The sequence below is a fragment of the Neovison vison genome, chromosome 1 (genome assembly GCF_020171115.1).
Source record: "Neovison vison isolate M4711 chromosome 1, ASM_NN_V1, whole genome shotgun sequence".
Taxonomy (NCBI): domain Eukaryota; kingdom Metazoa; phylum Chordata; class Mammalia; order Carnivora; family Mustelidae; genus Neogale; species Neogale vison.
In genome coordinates, this window is record NC_058091.1 from 133867722 (window position 1) to 133889068 (window position 21347).

The 21347-nt window shown below is 41.4% G+C and overlaps 1 protein-coding gene across 2 annotated transcripts in view; it reads right to left on the bottom strand.

Annotated features, from left to right (window-relative positions):
- Nucleotides 1-537: 537 nt before the first annotated feature.
- MAK (male germ cell associated kinase) overlaps nt 538-21347 on the bottom strand; it is a 56075-nt gene continuing 35265 nt past the window's right edge. The window contains exons 10-15 of one of the 2 annotated variants that reach the window (XM_044258871.1): nt 18597-18769; nt 15643-15791; nt 9111-9242; nt 7358-7432; nt 4836-4955; nt 538-829 (exon numbers count right to left, since the gene is read on the bottom strand). In XM_044258871.1, coding sequence (XP_044114806.1) covers nt 675-829; nt 4836-4955; nt 7358-7432; nt 9111-9242; nt 15643-15791; nt 18597-18769 — 804 coding nt within the window. In that variant the 3' untranslated portion in view covers nt 538-674. The remainder of the gene's footprint in view (nt 830-4835; nt 4956-7357; nt 7433-9110; nt 9243-15642; nt 15792-18596; nt 18770-21347) is intronic. The other variant, XM_044258881.1, reaches the window with a different exon arrangement.

A 21347-nucleotide genomic window follows, 5' to 3' on the forward strand; every position in this document is an offset into this window, starting at 1 on the left:
GAGTTGTGTTGGTCAAAATCAAACAACAGACTCTCCACTAAAATTGGGTGACATAATTTTGAGATCTTTATTATTAAAGATAAATTTATTCCTAGGAAAGATATCCTGCTCAAGATGGAATTAACCATCGCTTCCATAATTTCAAAGTAGAAAAGCATATGATAAATGAGCGTCTTTTGCCATTGCCAAACTGGTAGGGTAGAGCCTTAGCCAGATAAGAACCATAACTGACAGCCCACAGAAGTCCACCTAATTACTGTTAAAAAAACAAATCTTTGAGGCAAATGATGAAATGTTAAATTAGTTTAGCAAATAACAGATGAAACACTCTAAACACTTTCTGAAGGCCTTTTTTTTAAAAAAAAAAAAAGATTCTTACCATACTTAGTAACTATTAATTTGTAGATCAAATACTTGATACTTTGGCAAATAGTTTATTCAATACTTTGTAAAGTCCTACCCGTATATCAGCACTGTGGGCAACCGATGCTAAGAATATGCATTCCATTTCTAGGAAAGAAAATAGGAGATGGTTTTTGCTCTTCAGAGTACCCACTACTGCGTATTTCTTCCAGAACTCAGTAGAAATAGACATGACATCTGTAGACATTTCCTAGGGTCAGGGGACTTGCAGGGCTCCTTGGAGCAGTGCTGTGGGGCTTCACACGAGATTCCTACCGGTGGCCGCCATACTTGGCCACCCAATCTGTCCTTCCATGCACCGAGGGAACCGGCTGTGCACGGTTCACAATATTTAGATTCTTGGCCGTAGGATGGTAAGTAGGTCCTGAAAACTGCCCCCGACCAGGTTTTGTGTTCCAGGTATATTCTGGAAGAAATAAGAATTGGAAGTTGGAATTTTATTCATTTCATTAACAAATTTAAAATCAAGCAATTTATCTTTTTTATTTTATGGGGGAATCCAGAGTTTATCTTTAAAAGATTAGTTCAGTGGTCCCCTAAGATTTTTTTAAATATTAAAACTAAAATTCTAGTATACTTTTATGTTGATACAGAATTCTTAGTAGCTTAAGAGCCAATATTTCTGGTTTACAGTTCTGATACTGCTGCTGCTTCTTTTCTGGGTTTATTCAAATGCCTTAACACATGTAGGTAGGCAACATCAACCAGGATGACCAAGAAATTCTGGGTTCAGGTTCAACAGGTAGTACCCACAGTGTCAGTGACTTTGTAAAGTCACACAGTGGTTACATCTGACTAATACTCAAATGTAATACCCACTACAGAAATTTTATTTGTAATTATGAATCCTATAAGTCTCTGGCTTCATGGAGCTACAGGGATGGGATCCCATTGTAGATTTCTTTTAAACATGAAAATGGGGTCTTTAGAGGCAAGAAACTTCATTTTTTTAATTGGGAAAATGGTGGATAAAAACAATTCCTTTAAAAGGTGAGCCATTCCTAAGATCCCAAACCTTTGTGAAATTTTAATTTGTTAAATATTTGTTGTTACCTGAACAATTTACAGGCTAAACTTGCTTAAACATCTCAAATGACAAAAGCAGTAAATCATTTTGTAGAGAACCTCAGTCCCTTCTCCAGGCCTTCCCTCACCCACCCTCACTTCCTATTTACAGCAGATTATCAGGTGTTCTCTCTCAAGAGGATGTCTGATCTGTCCATTTGAGATTTAAGTATCTTTTCACACTGTGTGGTGGCTGTCACACTTGGATTCAACTCCTAAGTGTCAATTTTGAAATGAGTCTAACCCTTTTGTACACCTAGCACTATACCATATTCACGTACATGGATTCCCTGTTTTTGTTGTTGTTTCGTCTATACTTTCTCTAAACCTGGGAGTGGAGGGAACATTATAGGAGCAGTATGGGTCCATGGTCCCTCTGACCTCCACTCAGTGGGGAATAGCATTAAGTGAGGAACTGCCGAGGGAACACCCTGTCCCGTCCTCTCCCTCTTACCAGGTTTCAAGTTCTCCGGGTTAAAGCCAATAGAAAGCTACCTAATGAAGCAGGGACAAAGTGTTTAGAAGAGCCAGTCAACCCTTACCTGTTAAGGAAAAACTGATTAAACCACTAACCAAGTTTTCCAGGAATGGCCCTTTACTTCTAACCCATGGGAATGTAGAAAAGCGCCAGTGTGTTAAATTTGTGAACCCAAACCTGAGGTCTATAGGCCAAAATGGTACTGGGCATGGATGATAGCGCTGGTGGGAGGGGAGGAGGGGAGGGAGACAGGCCATAAGCCCTGGTGATTCAGAGAAACCCTTTGGCTAGAGTGAGGCCCTTGGGGTACAAAATGAGGGATTTGGGGAGTTACAGCTTTTTCTCCAGGTCATGACATAGCTACGTCAAGTCCTGAATGAATTTGAAACTGTGTCCAGGCAGATACTTTTAAAACCTTCTTGGAAGAGGGGACTGTTTTGCCAAGAAGGGTATAGTGTTGACATTTAGATTCCTATCTGAAAGATAATAGTTTTAGGATTCAAGTACCGTTGCTGAAGAACTTAGGGCCTGACAAAGGATCCGACATCTCGTGGGAGGGCAAGAAATGCTTTTGTGTCATTGCCAGACCGGACCCCGCACATCCTGGGGCAGACAAAGCCTCTAAGGTTTGCTGTGCATTTAAGAACCACATGTGTCCTATCCGGGGCATTTAACTTCTTGTAAAAATAATGTGTGCTGAAGGAAAGACGTTCACCTGTAGTTAAGAATTTAATCAGTGCCACCACGGTGTCACTTTTAGCAAGAAACAGAACCTCTGTAAAACAGATCATGATAATAGTACTTTCTCTGGTAGAGTAAATGAATGTAGCGCACCTAGATCAGGGCCCTCCCCGCCCTTGTCAAGGGTGGCTGTCCAGGAAAGAAGCCCTCCTTAAAGTCCTTGTTACCATCAGAGCAAGGGGAGGAGGTGGCGTTAGGAAGTCTGGGATGAGAGATTACATGGGAAAGCTGGAAGAAATTAATTTGCATTTTCTTCTCAAAACATGAGAGTGAGGACAAGGGGGAGCAGAGAGGGAGGCAGGCTACATGAGAAGGGGAAATAGTTGAGTAAAAAAGGTAATGACCTGGTTTTGTTTTCTTGTGGGAAACTGCCACCCGGATGGGAGTGCTGGAGGACTCATCTCTTACAGAAGAGTGGTTTCCTAAGCATTTGCCTTGACCACGAGAATGATTAATATTTACTTCTTTTTTATACCTATCCTCCTACCACCATCTGTACGAAAATCTGATGAGCAGAGTAAATGAAGAGATAAAAAGTTATGAGAAAGCATTTACTAAAAAAATGTAGATAGGACTATGCATGCTAATCTGACAGAAAACATGTAAAGGCCTTCAGTATCTTATAAAAATAGTCTTTTTAAAAAAAAAAGTTTTATTTGTCAGAGAGAAGGAGAGAGAGAGAGAGAGAGAGCACACAAGCAGGCAGAGAGGTGGGCAGAGGTGGAGAGAGAAGCAGGTTCCCTGCCAAGCAGGAAGCCCATGCGGGACTCAATCCCAGGACCCTGGGATCATGACTTGACCCGAAGGCAGCGGTTTAACATACTGAGCCACCCAGGCGTGCCTAAAAATAGTCTTAAAGACACCTACTTTCACTTTGTAAGAGCAGGTCCTCAGATAACAAAATAATTTGATACATTATGATTTTCTGCTTTTATTTTAAAAATTGCTATTAAGCCATGGCTGGTGACTTAAGCATAAGGTTGGCTTAAAATGCCTGAGGCTTTGGAAAAAAAAAAAAACAGCTGTATATCAAGTGTTCACTTACATATTTTGTTTCAGCAGAGGGATAAGGAAGCAATTCTTCACAGATAAGGTAACTAAGTACTATTTATTTCTACTCTGTGTTAAAGGAGAGTAAATTATAGACGTCCAGTGCTTTTTACAGTTTTAGCTCCAACAGTGTGACTTTTAAAGACTGGCAGCTTGGATCAGGAGTTCTAAGATAAGCCCCTGGCTAGGACACACGCCAAGATTACTTTTCAAGTGAACTTTGCTATTACACTACAACTTGTATCTTACCAAACTTCTATCTGCCTTCACCTTTAGGCACTTTCATGAGGATCTCTATTTTAGATTAGAATAATTTCAAGAATGTTCACAGCCAGATCTAGTCAAGCTCAAGTACAGAATCATGACCCTGGTCTCTGGCCATACCACCCTGAACGCACCCCATCTCGTCCGATCTTGGAAGCTAAGCAGGGTCGGGCCTAGTTAGTGCTTGGGTGGGAGAATCACGACCCTGATAATCAAGGGCATGCCCCTGAATGTGGCTGTCCTGCCACGCTACCGAGGAATCAGCCCTTCACCACTCACTGTTGCAAAGCCAGTGTGTGTGGAAGTCCCGCCACCATTCGGTTCAGTACAGTGGAACTGCAGAGGAAATGGCACACGGACAATGTCTCAGCATTGGTTAAACTTCCCCTCTGGGCTAGGTGCCGGGTGGGAAGCTCTGAAGGATGCCATCTTCCATCTCGCTGGCTAGCACAGCATGTTCCTTGAAACTACCCAGACCCAGTTGCTGTCCCGGCCGCACCGTTGATCTGCTGTGTGGCCCTAGGTAAACTGCTTCATGTCAGTTTCCTCCTCTGTAGAAGGGCTCCCTCGTCCAGTCTTGTGAAGAGTAAATGGCATAATGTGTCCCTGGCAGAGAGGAGCCATTTAAGCAGAGGGACCACTTAGGACAGACCCTCAGACCACAGCTTCAGAAGAAGAAAGGACATTTTGCCAACAACGATTAGAAGTGTGTTAATGAGACTAATTTAAAAGTCTTCACTTGGGGAAAGTGATGGTATAAACTTCGAAAGAGCTCCTTTCTGATCAGAAATCTCAAATATAAAGTTGTTCTTACCTGAAGTTGTTGCACTGAGAGGTGCTAAATGTATCCTCTGGCCAGCTGAGCCCACTTCTTTTTTGAGAAAGGAAGGAATATATCCTGACTGATTGTAAGTAGCATAGCTTCCAAGATTTCCTGGTGACGCATCATAACGTTTCATAGTCAGAAGGTGAATATTTTAAAGCACCAGAGAGTAACGAATACTACACCCCTCCCAATTCTGGATTCCGTTTTTCGAGTATTGACTCTATTTCAAGCGCTGCATAATGGCTTTACAGATAATCCTGTTGCGTCCGTATAATGCCCCTTTACATGCCTATTTTATCCACACCTTGTGGCTCTTAGAACCTGCTTAAATGATCACAAGTGACCAAGCTAGAATGTGAACCCAAGGCTGTCACCCTGAACATACCAGTTGTTTTTTGTTTTTTAATGACTTCTTTCTTAACCTGAGTGTGTTTCCTGCCAGGAGGCCCCCGGCCTTCCTTTGCTCTCTGCTTTTCTTTTCTGTATAAAATTACTATAGTAACTATACCTGTTCTCATAGGGTTGCTGTAGAGAGTGAATGAAATGTATGCAAAGCACTTAGCATAGAATCCGGTGTTCAGTAAATGTCAGCTGTCATCAGCCTCGTCCTCATCACTGATAGTGAATGATTGGCCTTGGGACAGTAGACTGATGGGCTGAAGGGAGAAAAGCTAAAGGCAGAAGACAGGATGTCAGCTCCAGCCGAAATGAGAGTCTGAACTAAGGCAATGGAGAAGAGAATGAAATGGGTATACAGGGTAGGCGAGGTAGGGAAAGAGGACCATAAGCCCCTCAGTTTGTATCTTAGCTGACTAGGAACAGCAACAGGTTTGTTGGAAAGACACGGTGCCTGTGGGATACCGGAGTTATGATTGAACGGGCCCGGAGATGGAATTAGCCAGGTATGGCGGTTATGGGGCTACGGCTTGGAGGAGCCAGCTTGGAGGGCTTGTGGGATGTGCAAAGGTCCAGAACAGAGGCCCAGGAACACCAGCATTAAGAGACAGGAAAGAAGAGGACCCGCAGAGGAGAGGGGAGAGAGAGGGTGGTCGATGTTAGGAGGAGCAGGGTCTGAACATCCAGGAGCACACAGTGTGCGAAGAGAGGAGGAAGACCAGAGGAGGCAGAGATCTGATAGGATTAGCCCGGCTGTGGGATCTGGCCACTAGGATCATGTCAGGACCTGGCAGGAGCGGTTGCAGTGGCCTGAGTCCACACGAGGACAGACCACAGTGAGCTGAGAAACAAACTGGAAATAAGAGGAAAAGGAATACAATTTTCTTTCAAGGAGCCTCGCTATGCAGGAAAGGAGACACACTTGTCAGCAAGGAGGTGGACCAGGACTCTGACGGTGACGGTGAGCTATGACTGAAGCATCTCTTACAGCGCTATTGGTTCACAGGTCTGGCCTCTGAACCTCTTGTCCCTGACGTCCGTCACAGCGCTCTGCACAGGAGGCCCTCAGTAAGTGTGTGCTCTGGACCCAACAATTGCCAAGCAGCAGCGTCACCGCAGAAGTGAGACTTCAGATAGTGAACACGTCAGTTTGTAGTTTCTAACACTACTGAATTCTGCATATGCACAATTTGCATTGCCTAATTTGACCTTTCTTTTAGTTCCGAGTACCCATTTCTGAATCACTAATCAGCCTTTTACGTCAAAAGATTTTTGAAAGGCAGTTCCCGGCAGTGATCCCATTCGACGGCAGCTTCAGAACACTGCTCCGGCTCTTCCACCTCCTCAGAGCAGACACTACATGCTTACGGTGACAGAAATCCTAGGGATGGCTATATAGTAATACCCTGGTAAATATCATGTCCTTCATTTTCCACGCAGGGAAACTGACTTAGGGAGCCTAACTGACTTGTCCACAATCACAAGGCTACTGAGTGACAGAATGGGGTTGGAATATGTCAGATTCTAAAAGCCAAGTGCTGAGCAGGTAATGGGCTGTAGGGAGAAAGTTGCTTAGGGAAAATGAACAAAAAATTCATTGTTTTGGCTTATTTAGAAGTACTTTGTGAGTTTCAAAGTTTCAGGCTGAAGCCAATAGTTGCACTGTTCGAACCAGCAACAGTGACTCTCTAGGAAATCCACCATTTCTATTAACCTAGTTAACTTTTAAGTGATTGTTCATGCGTAAGAAATGAGTTTCAGAACTTTAAAAAAGATTTTCCAGGAATACTGATTACAAATTAGAAAATATTCTTTTAATTCTTATTCTCAGTAGATTTGCTTCATTTATATAAAGTGTCATTATTAATTTAAGAAGATGAGCCTAGAGCTTTAAGAGCAAATTAGTTTAGAATCCTGACTGTTGAAGAACGGTGTTCTTGATGACGTAGAACGCTTTTCTTCCTCCCAGCCCTGGTCTAACTTCTAAAAGCAGGTGACCTTGGTTGGCCTTCATCGTGGCCTTGTATGACAGGATTCAGGGCAAATGTGGAAAAGAAAATTGGACAAGATATTCAAAGAACAAGTTGTACTCATCTACAATGCCCAGAAATTACCTTGTGGGTCTTCTAATTTTTCAGGAAAACTTTCATTGCATGATAGTTTTTCAATTGGTTTAATTATGCTTTCCTCTGATGAGAAGGCAAGTGGAAAGAAAGAATGAAGAAGAATGTTTTAGGAAAAGCAGAGAAACAATGGTTAGATGATTAATAAAAAAATCAGGAAGGACATAAGAAACTGTTCTCACATGTGGTCACAGCTTTCCTTTGATGCCAGCCAATTCTGTATTCCCCCAAGACGCAAAGTTGTAGTGGGATCATTTAAACTCATTTGTACTTAACCAGCTGGTTCAGTGAATATTATTTTAAAATAGTGGAAAAGAATAAGTAAATTAGTCCTGCAGTGTCTGATACCTCAGCACTATTAAACAGATAAATTGAGTCCTCAGAGCATCTGGGAAACTTAAAATGTCCAGAGTGTGTTGTCACATCTCAGAACACTCCAGTAGACTACTCACTTGCCGCATCAGTGATCTCAGATATTTTTGGATCGAGTTCTCTATCTATCTATATTAAGAACTCTACTTCTTCACACACTTGAAACTGTTACATAAATTTTTTCATTGTAAGTTTTATAGTTTGTAAAGTTATCATTTGTGGGATATTATAGACATTTCAAAATAAAACTATTACATCTCTAATTTAACTTTAAGCAATGGGAGATAAATACCATGGTGACTTTATGCCTACCAATACTGACTTAAAAATACATAAATACATTCCTTTTAACCATTAGAAATTTCACTTTAATCCCATTTCTCTCTAAAATTTTATTTACATTCATGTCAGCTCCCAAATTTTATCCAAATATAGTTTTAGGCTTAAAAGTCTTTAAGTTGACCGCTGAAAAGTATGTGTCAGTTGAAACCTTAAAAAAAGTTTTTATAGCCATAAGTATGTTAAAATACTTTTTTTCTAGATTAGGTTCATTATAATTACAACAATTCATTGCATATAATTAATCAAAAGAGATGAATACTATAAATTTTGATTACTGAACTTTGAAAGGTATTGTCTTTTGGAGAAATTCATCTCACTGAGAAAGATGGCACCTTTTCAGGCTGTCCTTGTATCCACAAATGAGTATTGCTTATTGCTAAAATCAGGTTTTAGCATCAGTTCTGTTCCTTTTTCTCTTGTTCCTTTTTGGAGATGGAAGCACTGAGATACCTTGTTTAACGTAAACAGATAGTTGGGAATGAAAGGTGTTCTGTTACAGCTTTGTCACAACAGTCTTTGAACTCTATTCAGAGTTCTAGACCAAAAATCATACATTGATTTTGAAAATGAGTTTTCATTATCTGTCAGCTGATAATTCAGTTAGGCTAAGAACTGGAAGCCACGTGACTTAAACAAGATTTGTTCCCCAGCCATCAAAAGTTACTCACTTTCTCAACATTGACCCCAACATATGAAACTGTGTCTTTGACTGGCACCCCAGAGATTTTTATTCTATGGGGAAATAGGAAACATACCCTAGTAAACAGAATTTGTCTTTTCTTTTGTAAAGTCAGAGAATAGAGACCCATTGTTCAGGAAAATGCATTTTTTAGGACAGAATCCATATGGAAGTTAAGATCTGGCAAATGATTGCCTTTAAATGGTCTGTGCTGAAGTACCAGTTAGAAAGCTTTTGTGTACCCCCAAAATTATCTCCATTGGAAGAAGGAAGCTTGCAATGTAGTTAAAAGTAAAAATCTGCAGAAGGAAAACAATGTAAAATTATACTTTAAATGTATTTTTGCTTTACCTGCATTACTCCTTTTGAAAGCAAGTTCTGCCCCCACGTGTCCCAATGACTTAGGAAATAACTGATTATTCCAAGTATATGGGTTTATATCCTTTCCACTGGTTACCAAGGACACATTCTTGGGATTTACACCTTAGAAGAGCAAAATAGTCATTTCAGAGGTTAGCGTGTGATCATTAACTTGAAGGAAAAATTTACAATACATTTCAGATGAAGACCAGAAATAACATGGAGAAGGAGAATGGAAATAAATTTATGTTGCAATGTAGCAGATAATTGCCTTAACCTGAAATACTTCCAATAACCTGGAATCCTCACAGTGTATTTTATAAACGTAAGATGTTTTCTGTCATACAAGTAATAATAGGTTAAACATTGCCAAATGTCTTAGAAAAATGGAGAGCGTAACAACATTTTCTTCAAAAAGATACTTCCTTGTCATTTACTTGTTTTCAGTGTGAACTCTGGGCCAGACCCTGGAGGAACACTTAGTGTGGCCAGGAAAACAGACCTGTGACCAAGAACTCAGGGGAATTTAAAGTTTGGAAGCAGATATGTCAGCGTCTATCTATGAAGCTTATTTGTATATGAGACCTACGTAAAATTTAAACAAAGTAGTTCTGATTTTCTGAAATTTGTGAAACGTGGAGTCAACTTTGGACTCTGATACTAGTGGTCAAAGGGTGGTGTTTCAACTTTTTAAGAGATTTGAAAGTTTTCTGAACTTGCTTTCTTTTTACTGACCATAAATTGGATGTAACATACAGGACAGTAAAGACCTCACACCATCGAAGCCTCTGGGTTGTACATGAGTGTTTTTCCTTCAGCTAATACAAGAAAAATCCTCACTGGGAACTACCAATAATGTAGGAAATTAGCAATTTTTTCCAGATGAGACAATCTCTTGCTTCTCAGAGTGAACTCCTTAGTAAAGTTTCCCATTTGTGAGGCATATAATAATATCCCTAGTTCTGAAGACAGAAAAAAACCAGGTTGCTTTGTACCTTAAGGTTATTAGTCACCAGTTCTCTAATGAAACACTCTGCCAGGTAAATAATTTGCCTTTCTTATGGCATATAGCTCCGTATGGATTTTGGTTTCTAATAAAACACTTACAAATTGAACTACAGCAGGCAATTACCTGACTATAAAGAAGATGCACTTTCTAAAGAAGATAGCAATAACTCATGAGAAAATCTTCACACACACACACACACACACACATACACATAAATCCTTGGTGTTTTGTTTTTGTTTTGTTTTTTTTTCTTGCTTGCCCTGAAAGAAAGGGCAAAGTAGGGGGACAAACTAAAAATCACCTTAAATGAACTGTTTTCATAAGTGTAGTTCAAAAAGAATGGGCTCTTGACTACCTCAATTATTTTTTTAATCAAGTTAGTCTTGTGATATCCCTATTTTTTTAAGTAAATATATCCATTAGTAAATAAAATTACTTTATTGCTGTCTTCTTGAAGATTCCAGATTTCTTGGAAATAGACACAATCTAGACTGTTAAGTCATTTACATCTTAGTTGACAAGCTTTTACTGGGCACCTTCTATATAGTAAGCACTAGGATAGAGGTAGAAATGAACATACCATCATCCCTTGCCTCAGAGGAGATTGAATCAGTTAGCAAATATTTAGTGAGCACCTATCACATGCCGGGCAGTGTATATGGCACTGGACGAAAAGTGGTGAACACAGCACACTAGTTTCTACTCTTGTGACTCTTATAATTTAATGGGAAGGGAGACATCAAAAGTTATAAATAGATAGTGATATATAAATTGTTTAAAAGAATCTGGTGCTGAGGGGGGCAGGTAAATAACAGAAGCAAGTTTCTCTAAAAGTTCTACCACTGTTTCTTTAAAAAATGGGAATTTTAAGGTGAACTGTGAATCTGATTGGGGGTCGGGAAAGGCCACGGTGTTGGCTGGGGACCCCAGATGGGGAAGCCCTGGGAGAGAGTCCCGTGGACAAAGGAAGACCAGGGACTGGCACAAAATGAGGCTGGAGAGGGGAGTAGGGGTCAAGTCACATAGGGATGTGTGTGTCCTGTGAAGACATTTAAAACACGGTAGGAAAGGCAGGTGTAGAAATGACATGGGACACTGAAGACAAGGCCAGGGGAGCAGGAAGGAGGAACAGAAGTAATAAAGGGACTCGAGAAGGAGCAGGGTTTCAAAAGTGCTGTGGAGGGAGCCGGTCTCCGGGCCAGCGTGGCTGCGTCCGCGCATGCGGGCTGGAGTCCTGGTGCTGGGAGCAGCATGGGAGACCAGAAGGCACCTCCGAGAGATGCTTTGCGCTTGCATCGCGCACTCTACTGCAACGACCTTGCTATCGTTAAATACGTAAGGCTTACAGGGTGAGCTGAGCGATGACTGCAGTCCCATTGTAAGTAACAGAAAACAGAATCTCAAAGTCTTGCTCCAGTACACAGCCGGTCAGTAGCAGGTCAGTAACTATGACTCTTGCGTCTCTCTCCCTGAAGGCCAGTGTCACAGATCTGCCAATTCTTGTATAATGTCATGCTGCCCTGAAAGTATATGGTACATTTCTAGAGCTCCCATGATCCTAAAAAAGTTGATGCTTAATAAAACCTTTTATGTTTGTATTTATAATTTTAAAAAAAAGAGGACCCCCAAAGATATATATTTTTTTAATCCTGAAGATAATTATAAAAATAACTTTGGATCACATATGTCAAGGATTACTTCTTATTGCGGTTTCTATCCTCTACAGTTACTGGGTCATGATAGGTGCTCAATAAATGTTTGTCCAGATAACTGAACTGAGCTCAGTTCTAGTTTCAAATCTCATCCAGCTCTAGAGGGGCATCCTCAAGACAAAAAAAGGCCAACAGGGGGAATAGTAAAGCTCAAATTGAGATTTCATGCACTTCTAATTTCAAGTCTGTTTATTAAGTTTCAATTATGGCCATGCTTATGAACCACAGTAATTTGCGAAACTGTTACATCTCTCTTTTAAGAAGGAAGTGATCTGACCAGTCTCAGATACCCAAAATATGTCCCAGAAAACCACTTTAGGGAGCAGAAATACGAACACCGGGTACCTTGCATCCCTTTATCCTAATAAAAAATTTACAGTTGCCTTTCCCACCACCAGAGGGCTCCCTTGTATAGCTAAAAATACCAATTTGCTGAGTGATTTTTGGTTTTTTTTTTCCCCAAAAGGAAGAGTATCCCCCATGAATTTGTGTTCTGGGAACTTTGCTACATCCCTACTTTTGCAGTCAGATCAGAACTCCCTCACAGTGCCAACACCAACATTTACAAACCTCCAGGTATCTAGATAGGGATTACAAGGGAAGTGCCTTTGTTGCTTTCAAAAGTGTCCCCCCATGTTTTATGGTCTTAATTCCGACTCTTCTCCCCTTCCTAAGGACTTCAGTCCCTCAGGCATCCCCCTCCCCTCCGGCATGATTAATGCCTCCTTCGGTAAGCCATCATTCCTGTCCACATGTGATGAGCTCTAAAGACCCAGAATCCCCACCACTGATGTGCTCCCTGAGCCGGCTCCAGAATGGCTCTGTTTCCTAAGCTCTTCACAGCAGAACGTCTTCAAAGAGTAGTATGCCTGTTCAGTCGCTACTTTCTCCCTTCTCATCACTTTTCAACCCATTCCAGCCTACTTCTCCCTCACCATTCCAGACTGAAACTGCACGCCCAGGGTCATCAGGGACCTCTCCATTGTCAAATTTGACTGGACATTTCTTTCCCTTCTTAGAACCGCTCAGCAGTAAACTCTTTCAGGTAAATGCTCCCTTCTTGGCCTCTGGAAACCATCTGTGCCTGGTCTCCCCATCATCTGCCTGGTTCTTTCCTATTTCTCAGCTCCGTCTCCTCTACCGCTACCGTGGTTCCCATTCCCAATCTCTCTACAGGTGATCCTAGTCAGTCCATGGACTTAATACTGTCTGGGAGTTGCTGCGGACTCCTACATCTGTTCTCCTTTGCCCAGGTCCCTCCTCCGCATTCCTGGTTCTTCCCTCCTTCCATCGGAGTGGCCTCTCCACCCCGCCATGTTTCACAAGCATCTCAAAAGCAACAGCCCACGCACAGGACTGTCTACCTCTTCCCCACCCACTCTTGTTCCTCCTCGGTCTCCCCCCATCTCAGAGCACGGCACCACCACCCAGCTCAGATTCAAGCTCCAAACTCCCTTTCCCCTTCTTTTCTACCAACATCCATCAACAGGTCCACTTCCAAAATCCATCAAGAGGTCGTCATTATCTTTCCCTCTAAGTCATCACCAACAACAAGTCCCTGTAGGCCATTGTCATCTTTCCCCTGGAGGACCGCGGTAGCTTCTAGCTGGCCTCCCTGCTTTGCCCTGTTGCAATCCGTCCTTTATGCAGTCTTTCTAACACACGTATCGTGTGTCACTCACCTCCTGAGATTCCTTCAAAGGCCTCCATGGGACCTGGAACAAACCCCAAACTCCTTCCCCTGCCCTCAAGGTGCTGCCTCATCTGAACCCTGCGGCTCCCCTCCGCCCCCACTGCTCTCCCCTCAGCCCTTTAAGCTCCAGATAGGCAGCCTGTTGATCTACTCAAGCCAGCCTCATTCTCTCCACCTAAATCCCTTCTCTCAGCTCTCCGAGTGATCGCCTCCTCCTCCTCCTCCTAGCATCAAGTCAGAGGTGAAGGGATCGGGGAGTGCCCCCCACAGCCACACTCCAGGTCATCTCTCTGCTTCCACAACGCTCATCACCACCTGTGAATTTGCCTTTTCTCTCTGCACTAGAACGTAAGCTCCTAGAGAACATGGACCTTGTGCGTCTTGTTCAGTGCTATACAGATATCTCAGTGCCTAGATCATTATGTTCCTGGCATATATTAAGAGCTGCATATATATTGCTGATTAAATGAATAAAACAAAGAAATCGAGAGCATCCATGAATGAATGTGTGTGCTATCCATAGGTCTCACAATGTCTTGCCCTTACATCCACACGGAGACCTGCTGCTCATCCACTAATGACCTGCTGGTCCACCCCCTCTCTAAAGGCTAAAACAAAACATAGATTGAAGCCACAGATCTCCAAATACCCAGGGTTGTAATTTTAGCTCCTTCCTGGATAACTTCATGCCAATCTCTCCAATCTCTCTTGGATTGGACAGTATCTTCCTTCTTACTACCCAGCAGAGAAGTGCAGTCTGAATGCTGGCCTTGTCTCCCTACCTTTATTTCAACTTCTTTGACACGTGTGTCTAAACCTACACAGCTGTCATGCCTCTTTTTTCTCTCCTGTCCATTTCTAAAGCCCTTCTGTAATTTCATTTTTTTCCTTTCAATTATTGACAGGGGGAGTGGATCTCTACTGGATTCCTAAAACTGAAATTTATATGGTTGCCTAAAAGATGAATGAAAAAATGTTACGCCACAATCTCTTGCTAACAATCCAGTTTCACCCTTGTCTCTTGTCTTCCTTATTCCTCCATCCCGAATTCCTGGGAGATGAAAACCATTACTTGCTTCTGGAGACTTCCTCACGTGAACCCAGTGGCCTTTTTACTACATTCAGAAAGCTGTAAATAGCCATGCCCACAGATGAAACACTTTATCTCTCCCTCTTCTGGGACTAAAATATATCTGCATAGATACACAGTCAATTAAAAATTGATTCCCTTTTAAACTTCATCAAACTTTTCTTTTTAAAATGGATTTTTAGGAGAAAAATGCTGCTTGTAGGCCCAACATAAACTCCCCACCATCTGTCTAGATCTTTCTCCCAAGCTCCAGGTTCATATATTCAGTCGTCTTAGATAGATCAACTCAGATGTTGGCTAGGTATCCCAGACTCAAGATCAGTTTCTCCACTTCCATACCTCCTGTTCTTTCCTGATCTTCCCTTTCTCAGCTAAAGTCACCATCACCCCCCCAGTCTGGGTTTTGCCACATCAAAAACCCAGAAGCCAACACTAATTCCTGCTGTTTTCTACCATCATCCATGCTGGTCTGTCAGCAAGTCTTATCTTTCCACTATTGAAATACACAGAGCTTTTACCCATTTTTCTGTCTCCACATTTGCGACTCCAGAGCAAGCTATTACCATCTCTATCCAGACACAAGCAGTGGGCTCTTAACCAACCTTCTTGTCCCTCTTGAGTGTATAGTATGCTCAACCCACCTCGATCTTTCAAAACCATAATCCAGATCATTTAGGAAACAGTGTAAAATCCCACATTTTATGAAATGGTGTAACGAGGGTACAGAATTATTCTACCAGAATTTAGCACTTACTTAAAGGCATAGCTTTGGTGGGCAAGAGTGGTATTTTTTTGAACCCTGTTCTCGTCTTGATTTTTGACTAAGCATTTCTTGCGCAGACTTGACAGAGGCAAGAGACTGAGAAAAGTCCTTGGAGACAAGTCCTGGCAAGGCAGAGCCAGCCGAGAGCACTGATTATACCTGTTATCTTATTGGTGCCCTTCCTACAAAGATTCCAAGACACCTGAGCCTGACCTGTCTTCTAGTAGGCAGCAAACATTTCATTTCCGCTGCTTACCTGGAAGGTATCTTGATTGCCTCAAGTAGTACTGTTTAGCTGTTGAGGCCGTTGACAGTTCAGAATCAGATTTTAGGGGAAAAGCAGCAGGTAAGCTCTTGTTTTCCCCTGCGGAGTGGTGGGAGCCAGCGGGGACGGAGTCTGGAAGCCTTGAAAATCAACATAAGGCAGCATTACAATGTGAAAACATGTGAGGATGACAGCTACCGTGTTCTCACCCACCCCCTGCTCATCTTTTCAAGGGCAAGGTCACCTCACTTAAATGGTTTCCACCAGAGTCCTTTTGCTGACCGGGACACTAAATGACAACTTCTCCCCCAACAGATACTGGGCTGTCCACACAATCCTTTTTAATACTAAACCTTATGTGACAGATAGCTGTATATCTGAGCAGCACATTGCCTGTGTGTAATGTTTCTAGCTTTCCGGCCACTGCTACAGTTGTGGATTTATGACAGGGGAGGACGGCACGTTGAAAGGGAAGACAATCATAGCCCCCGTCACCTCTCTATGAAAGCAACGTCTGTCAGTAAGGTTGTCTGGGACTCCCTGGGACCGACCCTGTCTTGGTTGGCCCTTTGATCTTCTGGCTGCCTAACCTGCTCTGGGGTAGCCCCAGACACAAGCAGGACCCTTTCATTAAAAATACCCTCACTCGTTTCTGGCTCCCTTTCCCTCTCCCTCAGCCCACCGTAGACCTACCAACGGCTGAAATCCTACCCGTTTTCAAAACTGCTCTTACCAAAAAGACTTTGCTGTCCTCCTCAAAGTGATTTGCCCATGAACAGAACTCCGGAGCTCATTAGAGCTCCTTTATTAGCAGAACCTAATACATGTTCTGTTCTTGTGTTACATATTTCCACTGCTATACATTTGATGGGATGAAGACAGACTACATCCTGTTCCTACCTTTGCTTAATACCATCTAGGTGTTTAGTTAACTGACTACCGCGCATGCATACAAGTGTAAGTATAAATATCTTGCTTTCGTTTTGTTTGCTAAAAAAAAAGACAACCTAATAAGTGAAACTTTCACACTTTAGTATTTGATCCGTTGTATTCTTTTTGAGTCAGCCTATGCAGAGAATAGCAGAGCGCATTCAGTTCACCAAGTATTGTACAGAAGAGAGGCAGACATCTAGATAAGTTTTGAATTAGGCCTCATCTGACTTTAGGCGACCTGTTTATCCAACCTGTCTGATTCTCAGTATTCTGTTCTACACTATTTTTACTGGAGCATGAAGATTACAATTAAAATTTAGGTAGGCACTTAATATATGTGAGTATATTAATAATAATTATTGTTTTATGTCTAAATTGTATAAAGCCATTTGAAGATACTAAAAAGTAAAAATGGAATACACATTAAGAATTCATTGTCATACAGTTTTTCTAAAGACTTTCAAGAGAAAAGGAATAAATGTTATTGAAGACATTTACCCATTGTTCCCTTGCCAGAATTAAGCATATGGACTACAAACTTGATTTTAACTCTAGATTTTGATTCAAATCTCTTCACCTAACACATGATAAAATTCAGCTGGAATTGAGATGACATAGGTTTGAAAAAAAAGTTTTCAAGTCATCTACACAGTACATCAATGCAGATGCAAATAATTATTTTTTAAAAAAGCAACTATGTAGCTCTCTACATATCTTTTTAACTTGACAGCTGTAAGTTTTTATCATAAATTAAATCATACTATTATTTCTTAATAGTAGATAGAAAACAGTAAACAATTCGTAAGATGAAATACGAGGATTAACTATAATTATTTCATGGTGAGAGCTGATAAAGTTCTAAGTACCTTATTCCATAAAACACTGAATCTTCAAAAAATTATGTATAACGTATATCTGTAGGTTCTGAAAAAAGTCACAGTTTCACAGAACATTGTAGTACATTTCAAAGAATAAGCATCATTAGACTCTAGTGCTTTAGTGGTTCTGAATCCCCATGCTTTCCAACACTGGCTAACATACCTGATTTCTAATGTGGGGTCTTCTTTCCCTTAAGAGAAATACGTATAGGACAACAAAGCCTTCTGAGCTGAAGATGGCAGTCTTCTGACCTGCCCCTTTGTCTATCATCTCAAAGGTTGTTATGCATTCATGCCACTCCAGATTCGACATGCTGAGAGAAGTGACCCTCTGGCATAAAGTGGGAGGGGGATTAAGCATGTTTGTTCTCAAGTTCGTGTACTTTACGGAAGAGTACCTATGGAACTTGAGCATCTGGAAACCTACTGACAAAGAATTATCCAAGCGTAAGTCCTCCTGACAGAAACTTCCTTGTACTTCAGAGACATGTGTGTCCCAAAGTAAATGCCAACTAGCTATTAGATAAAATTCTCTGCCTCCTGCCAATATTTTTCTCCCTCTTTTGTTCCAAAGAGAGAGGAAAAAAAAAAAAAGAGAGTATTTTTCCAAGCTTTTGTTCATAAAATTTAACCCACCGTCACCTCAAAGTTGAAAAGTGCACTAATGATGACTTAACTTAGAAAAGGGACTGCCGGAGATACGAAACTTCCAGAAAAAGTTTAAGAAATGATCAAAAGAGTTTAGAATAGCAAATAAATTAGCGAATCTGAGCACCATCAGAGGAAACCGTTACTTTTATAGATTGTGCTTTGCTTTTCTTCAAATAGGCATACAGATTTCAAATGGGAATGATGGCGATCATAATTCAGTAGGGCACACTAACAACTTCACAAGAACTCTTCCCCTCCCCCTGACCCGCCGGACACACACAACACTCAGCCATTAATTCTGAGAATCATTACCGCGAGAAGTCAAGATTCTTACCTTCCCAGAGGTATGCGTAGAGATCTGGGGTATGTGGAAGAAAACAATGGTAAGCTACTTATTGTCTTTTAACATCTTCAGTTATTCATCATGAGTAATATAAGTTGATGTATGATAAAAATATATTTTCCTGGAATGTGAAATCTTACCGAAACGGAGAATCTTTTTTCCTCTTTTCTTTGAATACGTTCATGCTTGGCTTCTTGGAATGGGAGGCTCCGAGATCACAGTCCTCAAATTCTTCCCAGCTGTCTCCAGACTTGAACACAGTCTGACCCCAACGCCTCCTAGCACTTTTATGACCCAGTGTGCCATTTGGCTTCTGTGGTGGAAAATCAGTCATCGTCACCTGTAGTCATTTGCTGAGTTCCTTTTATGCGTAAACTATTCTAGTTGATACCCAAAGTACCCATTCTCAAGGAGGATTCCATAAAGTTAAGAAGATACATATATACAGGTTGAAAAGTATTAACAAAAACAGGTAGCACATGCTAAAAATATGATAGGAGTTCAGAGGGAGGAAAGATCTCTGGATTTGGACTGGGGTGAGACTTTATTCAGGATCAGAATTGACTTCTCACTGATGTATAATTTGGAAAAGTGTCATGTGTGACTGTGTCTCTTTGGACAAGTGACTTCTTAAAGCCTTGGTTTCTTCCTCCTTAAATGGAGATATGCAGTATTTCTCTAATTAGTGTTTCTGAATTTAATATAAAATATCTTGAAAGTCCTTAGGATATGGCCTACCATATAATAAGAGTTATACTAAGGTTAGGTGGTATGGTTGTTATTACTATTCTTGTTGTTCCAGAGTTTGGAAGAGGAAATATACAGAGTATGACTTTCTAATAGAAAAGTGCCAGGGGCACCTGAGTGGCCCAGTCAGTGAATGTTCAGCTCTTAATCTTAGCTCAGATCTTGATCTCAGGGTTGTGAGTTTGAGTCCCACAATATGTTGGGCTCCATATTGGGCCATGGAGCCTACTTAAAAAAAAAAAAAAAAAAAAAAAGAAATAAAAAAGAGAAAAGTGCCAGAGTTTGTTCCAGGAAGAAAGTATAGACCTAGCTTATCAAAGCAGATGGTTGGTGCTGGAAGTTGTGGAGGATGGGGTTGCAAAGACAGACTGATGCCAGCATTTGAAGGCCTTCAGTGTGTCTAATGAGTTGCAGCTCTCCCGTGGGCAGTAAAGAACACTGGATGTCTTTGAGCTAAAAAGTGGTGAGGTAAAGGCAGCATTTTAGAAGGCCAGGTTCTTCAAATAGGAAGTCTTTACAGTTATACTGGCATGGTCATGAAAGAATACATTTGCTCTTAACAAGGAATAAAAGGACTGAACTTTGCATCTCCCTGAACAGAGGTCAGAGGAGAGTGTGGCACACACTGCCAGGTTGCCCACTCAGTAGCTATTCTTCCCATCTTCCTTTCAATATACCTACTTAAAATACATGAAATCCTAGCCTCCTTTGCAGTTCTATGTAGCCATGTGACACAATCTAGCCAATGAGTTGTCAGTTTAATTGTACAGGAGGGAGTTCCAGGAGAGCTATTTTTGGACTCCCTTGGCATGCCAGTGGCTTTCACTCTTCCCTCTTCTAAAATGCAGAAGCTACCCCAAAGGAGCGGCAGCCATCTTGTGGCCAGAGGAATGAAAGCAGCCTGCTAAGTATGGCGGAACAGGAAGACCGAAGCAGTCTGGTGGTTCCTTCTATAATCTGCACCAGCCCTGGTTTGGCCCACCATCTGACTTCTTGTTACTCAAGCAAAAACCCATTACTGTTTGAGCCTCAGTGGTCCATTTTCCATCATAAATCACAGAAGAATATAATCCTCATGGATGCAGACAGGAAGGGCAGGGATGACTAAAAGTTTCAGCCTGCTTGTTTCGGGATGGTGGCTCTATCGATAAAAATAAGGAATGAGGAAGAAAACCTGCCCTGGACCACAGAGTAGTTTTATTCAAATTTATCTGGGGCAGTTGGGGGGTACATAAATGGAAAAATCCAAAAGGCAATTGAAAATCAAGGAATTTGGAAGCATATACAGCTAAGTCCGGGCAAGAAGATGTTTAAAGAATGGATATGCTATTGCTCGGAGCCCGTGGTGCCTTAGTGATGGCTGATGACAGAAATAGTGTTTGCTGACCTCTATTATACTATTGTTTTCTTTGCCAGGGAAAATTAACTCTAGACTAAGGAGAATGAAACAATCTAAGATCCCAGATGAGTAGAGCTAATCAAAGGTTATAGTTAGCGGAGCGAGAGCCTCTTATTTCTTTGAGTTGTTCTTCCGGGCACTGATGCTCTAGGCTGCAGGGCCATGTCAGTAATATCAAAATGTCTGAGAAGACTGGAAAGGGGAAAATATAAATAATGTTTATAAAGTAGAAGGTGGATTTTTGCAAATTACACTTTAATATGTTTGGTATAGGATAAGGGCAAAGACTCTGAATTCAGTTATTAAAGGGAAAGTTTTTGAGCACTGAGGGAAAAAATGTGGGTAGATCGTATAGGCCACCATTTTTTCTACAAAGCAAACTGAATATATGTGGTCTCTGTGGCCTTCAACAGAGTAGCTGACAAAGTCTTTGATTCATTTCATTTGAAATGAAGTGACAAAAGGACAACAAAGGTGGGTCAGTACTGTTACAGACTCAATGTTTATTTTCCCCCAAAATTTATATGTTGAAATTTGTACACACACACACACACACAAATTTATACCCCAAATTGAATGTGATGGTATTTGGACAAGTGGCCTTTGGGAGGTAACTAGAGATTAGATGAGGTCATGAGGATGAGACCCTCATGATGAGATTAGGGCCCCCATGAAAGAGATCACAGAGAGTTTGCTTTCTCTCTCTGCCTGCCCTCTCTGCCATGTAAGGACAAGGCGAGAAGGC